Raw genomic sequence first — 9,984 nt, forward strand, 5'->3', positions numbered from 1 at the left:
TAGCTTGATATTACATTGTAAAAAAAAAGTACTTGAACTAATCTATAAAAATTGTGTTGGGTAAACTAATTCAGGCTAAGTGTTTATATTAAGATATCTAATCTTGCTAATTCAGTCATATTAAAAAAAGGTTTTACTACAATAAAACCAAATGAGGCACATTTAGGTCACCTGACAAAACATATTTACAGTGTGTGAGACTCGACTCTCTATTCTGTTTTCCCCCTAATTCCCTAAAACAGACACACGGCAAAATGAAAACCCCCTTAGGGAACTTACAGGCAATAGCTACAGCTCCAAGGACCATGGCAAATAAGCACAGAAGAGGAGTGTCCAATAAATTCCATCAATTTGTCTGACTATACTGTGAACACTAAAAATCTGCAGGTGTTTCCTAAAGAGTGTATTTCTACATGACCCATATAAATCAGTGCTGATTTACGCCCAATGCAATGCAAACACAATTTAAAAGACGCAGGAAGAGGTTTAATTTTTCTGATGCAGACTGTGACTTGGGAGTGAGCATTTTATTATCTCGATACCTAAAATGTGACCATTTCAATTGCATAAACATAGCTGCTAAGTTAAAAGCATTTAAACATGAAAAATCTTGGGTTCAGTTGGTTATATAGCAGAAAAAATATTAGGGAAGTCAGTGGGTACATTCAACTGTGTAATATCTTCTTTATTATTCAACAAAATATAAAAACGTATACATGCTTAGCTTGGCGAGTAAATGATGACAGTATTTAAATTTTTGGGTCAACTAATCTGACAGACCAAATAATAGCAGTTATTATCAGATTTACTTTTTGAATACAAATTGGACCAATCTACCATTTAACATAACTGACGTAAAAAGGTCAGTCTTAAAGAAAAATTAGATGACTAGTCTAAGCAGTTTAAAATATTTTTGAGGTATCAATTATCACAGTAAATGTAATTATATCCTTTAGACTACTTCACTTCAAAAAGCAATATTAAAGATGTATGAATGTTAAAAGAATGCAAGTAAGGATAGGTAGATAATAGCACACTTGAATATCATGTAGGCCTAGTCAACACTGTGATGTGTCATCACAAAATGATGTACCTATAGTCACGTAAATTTGTGTCTTTTGCATGACACTGACACGCGTTTCTGTTTACGTGTCACTGTCACTTATTTGTTACTTAACTGTTTTGTCCTAATTTCAAACAATTAATGCGTCGGTTTAGGGTTAGATTTAGTGTTTGCGTTAGGATGTCACTAAGTATTGGTTTATACTCTTTTTTCATTATTTTCTTTATATTTTATGATTTTTAAATTAATTGCCGCCTGGCATTAGAGCTGGGTTTGGGTAAGGATGTAATTTTATGTAAATTTAACCTTAAACCGAAGCGACAATGGTAAAGAAAATAGGACAAAGCAGTTGAGTAACAAATAAGTAATAGTGACACGTAAGCAGAAATGCGTGACATGTTCACGCAAAAAGACGCAAGCATCATCACAACAAAAGTTATGGTTTACATATATATCAACATTCACAACGAAAAATGTCAGCAAACTAGATTGAAGCAGTTATCAGGAAATGATAAATGAGACGCATTAACAATGACACTCGTATGCCGCCATTAACTCGTCAATTAAGAGAAAATGCTTCCCTGCCAATGACGAGAATTTCCGGCTTTCCGCAATACAGCTATTATCCACCAGGTGGCCCACAACTTATACAACCCGGAAGTAGCACCTCACATGAAAGAGAAAGAACTCTGTGTGTGTTTTAAAGACCGCTCTGCATTTGATCTCTATGAAAAGTCCTTCACAAAAATTGAATTTTCTCAGCTTTTTGATCAAAAATGGATGTTTTTGAAGCAACCTACCCACTTTGAGGGGTGATAAAAGAGAACTAATGAAGGTAGGATGAAACTTTTTTTGTTGTTGTTGTTTGAATGCAGAGGGTCTGTTCTTTCATTTGATATATTGTTTGTTTATATATTTAAAGAAGAACATTTTCTGGAAGGCATCAAACTTTTGTTAAAATCATGAAAAATGCTGGCGCTGGCTGGCAACTTTTTTTTTAAACGCTGGCGGGGAAAGAGTTAAACAGGTCATGTGTCTTTCCGGGACCTTGCAGATGCCGGCAAATTATGGCAGTGTGAATGAAAAAAATCAAACATTCCCAGAAAAATCCAGGATGCATTTTCCGTGTATTTTCCCGGAAAGTGTAAAAAGGGCTTTAGAATATGAAGACGGGCATTATGGCCAAACATCTGTAATAGACAAGATTTTTCAAGTCTCTTAAGTGAGGAAACATGTTTCCAGCATCAATGAAAATAGCAGAAGACATGACAAGAGATTAAGAAAGCAGAAAAGTGAAGTGAAATTGTTATAACATGATTATTACTGAGCCCAACCCAAAGTGGGTATGATGGGTGTAATAAGAGTGGATTAAGTGGAAGAAGTACCAGAACAATGGCTGTGTCATTCTTTAAGTCAGTTGGTAGACCATTGCATTAGCAGAGCAAAGGTTATGGGTTCCAGTGAACACACACACACACACATTCATACGCACGCACAGATAAAATGTTTAGGCTGAATGCACTGTAAGTTGCTTTGCATGAAAGCATCCGCCAAATGCATACATGTAAATGTGTTACGCCCAAATACGCTAGTCTAGTAAGCAGCTTGCTTGAGCTAATAAGATATGAAATTCCCAATGCAAAACCCTGAGACAGCTGAAAATGAAAGCAGTATGTTAAGGTAAACAGTCATTATCATAATAGTTATTTTGAATGTTTAAAAAAGACTTTCTTGACTACAATCTAAACCATGACTTTGCAGAGTTATAATCATTTTATACAGGCTTTTTCACAATGGTCTGAATGTAAACACTCTGAATTTTTGCAGGAAAGGAGGCAGCGGTTTGATGTGAACTTACCCTTTTCCTTTCTCTCACCACATAACACAGACATGCTGTACTGCTGCTGTGATTTCTGACAAACGTCTGCCCAACATATCGACTATTTAGGTTGCACCGCTTTAACAGCCCCGATCAAAACCATTACACAACGTTTCCTCTATTCGTATAGATGATTTTGGGAGGTTTGGTGCTATTCGCTTAAAGTAGGCTTTTATTTTAAAACGTACGTTATTTGACACTGGTACAGAAACGTATTACACAGCGTTCTGTGGTCGTAATGGTGCCAGAATCGCTGTCTGGGTACAGCATACTTCAGTATCACGCACAACAACACAATGCGCTCGAGCAGCGAACCTGACCGTTATCTTTCCCATACAACAATCGAGGTAGCTAGCAACAGGCCGGGGATGGAGAGAACTCGCCGGCGAGAAATACGTCGTTTTCTTTAACGTAAAAACCAACGAGACTCACCTTGATATCGCACGGGAGTTAGGTGTATCTCCAAAGCGCCTATGCTTTAGTGAAACTGATGCTTCGCGGCGATTTGTGTAGCGAGTCGTGGCGGAAACAGGAACTGGGGAGACTGACTGCTGCTGTCTGAAGTCTCGCTGCTTGGCTCTTGAGGAGGCTGCTCGGCAGTCGCCGGGCTGCACTGCGCATGCGTGTGTCAGACAGATCACTGCGATAGAAGCGCTCTTTGGTAGTGAATACAATTTCTCGGACCACATTATTCATAGTATTGTGCTTAATACGGTTGATTGTCTCAGTACACATACGGCAATAAATAAATAAGCTTTACGTTCATGCGTATAAAAAACAAACATTTAAAACCGTTCAACTTTAACAAAGTCTATAGATATTCTGTTTCTGTGAACGTCTTGTCTAAAATCAGGCTTAAAATAATTCGTTGAAGTGTGTGTGATAATCGTGGTGTTTACTTATGAGTTGGAAAAAAAGGGTAATTTACTATCAAAATAGTGGTCTCCGACTGTGACACCTGATCATAGACACCTAAACCAAAATCAAAAAAAAAAAACCTATCGACACTATTCGATTTGCTAAACGATTCAGTTTATTTATGAGGACGTATTAAAAATGGCCTTTAAAAGTAGAGCCAACATGCACACACACACGCATGCAATATTAGTGCAGAATTGGTCTCCTCAAAAGTACGTATGAAGACTGAAATAGACTGTATGTTGCTTTAGTCCCATCCAGTGGTCTGACTTTGGAATCACACTATTTTGCGTTTAATAAAACAGTGAACAGTTTTTACTTTACCAAAATGGTGGGTCTAAACCATGGCCAAGTCTTACTTTATGACTTTGATGTTTAATGTTAAAAGCATAAAGTGAGAAACTATAAACGCTACAAATAAAATTCTTGAATTTTGTAAAAGCTTGTGCAGTTAGTTATTTGTTATTTTCTGCAGAGAGAAAGGAAAACAAAAACAAAAAAAGGAATAGCAATATTTACAAACAATTTAAAAGAATATTACATTAATAATTATTATGTTTGTGGATGTTTATAAGGCTTAATTATTAATTCATTAAAGTTTTAATATATTTTATTGCATCATATTATTTGTCCTTTAATGCACTATACAGCATATTTTCCTCGCGCGATCCCGAAACTATTTAAATGAACAGTAAATAAATTTTTTGTATGAACAAAACTAGAATCCAGCATATTTTATCCCCCCCACCCCTTGCTTACATCAGAATAGGCGGATTACGTCAATGTACCGCGAGAACAATTCGAAAAATCACACGAAGTGTAATTTCGTCTCGCTCACGCGGGACTTTGACGTCATTCCCTGTTAGTTTAGTTCGCTCGAAGTCGAACAAGCCTTTTGTGTTTACGACGGGTACGCGAATAGTGGACGTCGGAAGCATTTTAAGCGCAGGCGCTTTGCGTCAGGAAGGGCAGTTCCATAGCAACCAAAAAGAACAACATGGTGAGTTTCCGTTCTTCTTTGCATTTAATACACTTTTTTTGCGGTATTACATAGCGCAAACATTAAGAACACATTACGCTAAATTAGAAAGGGAAGAATTTGATGTTTATAATACACATATGCATCATATAAGATAGAAATGCTCGTGCTCATCACTTGTGTGTATCTGTTACAGTAGATATACAGTAGCGAGTCCACGTTGCTGGCTGTTAACGTTACACATAAATTAACAATATTTTGAATGTAGCAAATTGTCGATTTATTAGGAATTAAACTTAATATTGAAATCAGGTTTGTAAGTTAGACATTGCAGGATGTGACATAATGTCAACATAATGTTGTTAAAGGGATAGTTCACCCAAAAATGAAAATTCTGTCATCATTTACTCACTCTCATGTTGTTACAAACCTGTCTAAATTTCTTTGTTCTGATGAACATGAAGGAAGATATTTTGAGGAATGTTTGTAATCAAACCGTTTATGAGCCCCATTCACTTCCATAGTATTCGTTCCACCTACTGTGGAAGTGAATGGGGCTCATGATTGGTTTGGTTACAAACATTTCTGAAAATATCTTCATTTGTGTTTATCAGAACAATGAAATCTAGACAGGTTTATTTTATTTTTGGGTGAACTATCCCTTTAAAGGAATAGTCAATTTTCTTAAAAGAAAAATCCAGATACTTTACTCACCACCATGTCATCCAAAATGTTGATGTCTTTCTTTGTTCAGTCGAGAAGAAATTATGTTTTTTGAGGAAAACATTGCAGGATTTTTCTAATTTTAATGGACTTTAATAGAGCCCAACATTTAATACTTAACTCAACACTTAACAGTTTTTTTCAACGGAGTTTCAAAGGACTATAAACGATCCCAAACGAGGCATAAGGGTCTTATCTAGCGAAACGACTGTCATTTTTGACAAGAAAAAAAAATGCACTTTTAAACCACAACTTCTCGTCCAGTCGTGATGCGCCAGCGTTACCCCACGCGATACGTCATGACGTCAAGAGGTCACAGAGGACGAACGCGAAACTCCTCCCCAGTGTTTACAAGTGTGTTGAAAGAGGACCGTTCCTACGTTGTTGTATGTCAACTGATACTAATTAATGTCTTTGTCTCAGTTTATTGTTTACAATGGTCCGCAAATGTGCATTTTATATATGTAACACTTGACCTCCCTACGTCACTACGCATTTACGTTAGGTCACGCTGAACCGGACCTAGACGAAAAGTTGTGGTTTAAAAGAGCATTTTTTTTTTTCTTGTCAAAAATGACAATCATTTCGCTAGATAAGACCCTTATGCCTCGTTTGGGATCGTTTATAGTCCTTTAAAACTCTGTTGAAACAAAACTGTTAAGTGTTGAGTTAAGTATTAAATGTTGGGCTCTATTAAAGTCCATTAAAATGAGAAAAATCCTGCAATGTTTTCCTCAAAAAACATAATTTCTTCTCGACTGAACAAAGAAAGACATCAACATTTTGGATGACATGGTGGTGAGTAAATTATCTGGATTTTTCTTTTAAGAAAATGGAATATTCCTTTAAGGACAGTGAGCTTGTTGGATGTACGTTACTAGTCTGCTACCTTACTTTTTTGAATAACATAGCGTGCTAAACTCATTGATAGTAGACATTTAAAAATTTTTCTTTTTTCAGCTGAAATCACGTTAAATATATTTCTGCAGTGCTTACCATTGTAATTCCACACAGTATCTTCAAATGTGCATTGTTATTATTGCTTATAAATGTATTTTGACATAGACACAAAATATTATGCTAACTTACCTTACTTTGAGTAACAAATAACTTGCCATGTTTGTTTTCCCTCAGGCAAAAGCAACAACTATTAAAGAGGCCTTGGTCAAATGGGTGAGAAGTTGATTGCTACTTTTTATGTTGTTGCTTAACCCAGTAGTCTCTAGTATAAATAATAAGTTTTGCTCTGACAATTTTATTATATTTAGGGCATAAACTATGTTAAATGATTGCATGGGTTTTTACCAGGAGGAGAAAGCGAAAGAAAAGGCGAGTGAGGCCACAGCAGTCAAGCTTTACAGTCAGATCCCTCCCATTGAGAAAATGGATGCATCTCTCTCCAGTCTTGTCAACTGCGAGTGAGTCTAAATATGCAACTCGTCTGTGTTGTATATTTTCCTGTCAGATATGTATCAAATATATTAACAGTTTAACACATCTTTAATGTCTAGGAGATTATCCTTATCCACAAACTGCATCGAAAAAATTGCCAACTTGAATGGCTTAAGTGAGTATTACCCTCCGATGCATACTTTAGGGCATTTATAAGAATCACTGTTATGTTAATGAAACTATTTGTTTACAATTTTCTCTCAGAGAACCTTAAAATACTGTCCTTGGGGAGGAATAACATCAAAAACCTTAATGGACTTGTAAGTGAAGTAACAGAACATCAATACTTAGGTTGAAAGAGATTTTTTTCCATGAATTTATGAGATTCCTTGGCTTCTCTCATCCCCACAGGAGGCAGTTGGTGATACATTGGAGGAGTTGTGGATCTCTTATAACCTCATAGAAAAGCTGAAAGGGATTCATGTCATGAAGAAACTTAAAGTCCTGTATATCTCCAACAACTTGGTCAAGGAGTGGGGTGAGCATGGCAGATACATTACGAAGTAATGATAGGGTTTCAAAGGGATGGAAAGTTTCTGGGGGGACTTAATCTGGGGACTTTTGGAAATATTCCTAATTGGAATATAATGGGAATTTAAGGGAATTTTTTGGGAAACTACAAACATAAATAAACATTTTGTTTGGTCATAAGCAGACATGCATGCAAGGTAATCAAAAAATGAAACAAACGCACTCCGTCCGAGGTGCAAGTCAAAAAGAATATATCCAAATATATAGCAAAAAAGTGCAGTCAATTTTTTTGCTGTATATATGCATGCAAGGTAAAACAAATTCTGAAGAATCCTGATACTTAACGCTTATCAAGCAGTGAATTTATTTGATCAGAAATCTTTCAGAAATTATTCTTATTAATGATTTCTCAAGGATTTTTGATCAAATAAATGCAGGCTAAATGAGCACAAGAGACATCTTTCAAAAACATTAAAAAGTACAGTAATTCTGTTTGATAACAGAAAACCGGCTATCGAAATGTAGTAGAACGAGCACCACAGCTTGAGATAGCTGCATGATAGCCTCATAAATGTTCAATAAAATGTTGCTAGTTTACATTACTGGATAGATGGCTAGCTAGCTAGCTAATGTATAAACACATTTTGGTATTTGCTAAATAAACTATAATACCATAGATCAAATATATATCCAAGTTTTATTATCAAAACTTACGTGACTTGATGAAGTCCTTGGGCTCAAATGCACCAAGTGTGGCTTCTGTGGTAGTTAAGGCCATGAAAATGGAGGGGAACCCCCCCTTAAGTGATATTTGGAGGATTTCTTTTTTCAGGGGGATTGTGTGTGTGTGTGGGGGGGAAGGGTCATTTTTAGACACTACTTTTTAAATTATTTAATCTAAATGTTTTCTCAATCAGTGTATGTGTCTTTACAATGGTATTATGTTGTTGCTCAATAGCTTAGACACAGCACAAGGAAATTTTAAACAAATGTATCTATTTACTTGAATTCATGCAAAGATGGACTTTTTGACATTATTTTGTGTGCACCAGGTTCAGGAAGCAATGTGCTGTGTAGGGTAGAAATTCAACAGAAATTGCATTAAATCTTGTTGTTTTAAACAAAATTATGCAGCAAGATTTTTTTTAACTACATTTAAGTTCCCTGTTATAGGCAACTCTGCAGTTTAAACTCCCAGTTTATTCCCATTAATTCCCATATATTCCTGTTAATTCCGCATTGTGAACGTGTGCAGAATCCGCATTTTATGAAGCTGTCTGTTTTTTTAGGTGAGTTCCTGAAGCTGGCAGACCTTCCATCATTGGTGGACCTCGTATTTGTGGGAAACCCATTAGAAGAAAAATATGCTGCTGATGGTAACTGGATAGAGGAGGCTACTAAAAGGCTTCCCAAGCTTAAAAAACTAGATGGTAAGAATCAGTTTGTTTAAAAAAAAAATATTTGACCTATAGGAATTCAGAAGAATTATACTGTTTACTGACATTTTAGATATAACAATAGAAAGTAAAACTGGTGCTATTTAACAAACATTCACAATTTGTCTATTCAAATTAGTGCACCGGAATGAATTGTTGTTTAACAGCAGATAGTATCACTTTGTGACAATTAATAAAACATTAATAAATGTTCATTAGCTTATGATGTGCCAAAATATGGTCCCGAAAATAATAATAGTTTTCTTTTTAGGCAACCCAGTAATCAAGCGAGAGGAAGAGGAAACCGAAGGGGAAAGTTAATGCACATTTTTTAAAATATTGAACTTGGTATATTTTTGCAGTTCAAACACCAGCATTTTAGCGATGAAAAGTTTGTGCAATATTTCAATTTTTTTTATTATTTCTTATTGTGTATTTATATAAGCTAAAGAGCTACATTGACTTTCTTAGACTTGAACACTATTGGAAGAGAAAAGCACAAATATGTTTTAGCACAAGAAGAAATTTATAATTTATGGATTGTACGGGAGGACATAATAAATGATACTAATTGAAATATTTTATAAATAATAAAGCGGTAAACTCTTTATGCAGGTCTCACTACTCTTTGTCTCTGTTATGAAGAATTAAACGTGCTGTGTCTAAAGGTTATTAATGACCACAAAAGGACTAAACTCTATCAAAATACTTTTTCTAAAAATCTAAAGTCTGATTAATAGCAATTTTTGTCATGCAGTTTACATCGTAAGTACATTGTGTGCCTATCAATTTGACACTGCATTGCATGTCTCTATAGAGTAAATTAATTTAAAAAAACTTAAGTGTTGAATACTGTGGCAGTGATGCTAAATTCAAAATTGTAATATACAAGTTAAATTTAAGTAATTGGACTTTTTCTTGTTAATTATTTTATAAGAATGATTTTTTTCAATATAACATTTTAAGCATTAAAGTCATGATATGCATAATTAATGCATGTTTATAAGGCAGTGCTTCTCAAACTTTTTCGGCATGCTGCGCCCCAGTGTACCGTGCATACCTT

General features: G+C 35.3%; 2 protein-coding genes across 2 annotated transcripts in view; one reads left to right on the top strand and one right to left on the bottom strand.

Annotated features, from left to right (window-relative positions):
* The window catches only part of fut8a (fucosyltransferase 8a (alpha (1,6) fucosyltransferase)), a 108,887-nt gene extending 105,348 nt beyond the window's left edge, over positions 1-3,539 (bottom strand). The window contains exon 1 of the mRNA XM_065288443.2: positions 3,375-3,539. The gene's annotated coding sequence lies outside the window, so the exon portion shown is untranslated. The remainder of the gene's footprint in view (positions 1-3,374) is intronic.
* Positions 3,540-4,775: 1,236 nt separating this feature from the next.
* Positions 4,776-9,536, top strand: dnal1 (dynein, axonemal, light chain 1). Its single transcript, XM_065288806.2, has 8 exons — positions 4,776-4,860; positions 6,697-6,735; positions 6,871-6,980; positions 7,074-7,129; positions 7,219-7,274; positions 7,366-7,492; positions 8,775-8,915; positions 9,193-9,536. The coding sequence occupies exons 1-8, from the start codon at positions 4,858-4,860 to the stop codon at positions 9,240-9,242; spliced, it is 582 nt and encodes a 193-aa protein (XP_065144878.1). The 5' UTR covers positions 4,776-4,857; the 3' UTR covers positions 9,243-9,536.
* Positions 9,537-9,984: the final 448 nt, after the last annotated feature.

Source organism: Paramisgurnus dabryanus, chromosome 17 (assembly GCF_030506205.2).
Source record: "Paramisgurnus dabryanus chromosome 17, PD_genome_1.1, whole genome shotgun sequence".
Classification (NCBI taxonomy): Eukaryota; Metazoa; Chordata; class Actinopteri; order Cypriniformes; family Cobitidae; genus Paramisgurnus; species Paramisgurnus dabryanus.

Excerpts from the sequence above, each read along its gene's own strand:
- dnal1 (XM_065288806.2), top strand. Across the intron at positions 7,493-8,774 it reads CAACTTGGTCAAGGAGTGGG|GTGAGTTCCTGAAGCTGGCA; the intron begins GTGAGCATGGCA and ends CTGTTTTTTTAG. Across the intron at positions 8,916-9,192 it reads CAAGCTTAAAAAACTAGATG|GCAACCCAGTAATCAAGCGA; the intron begins GTAAGAATCAGT and ends TTTTCTTTTTAG.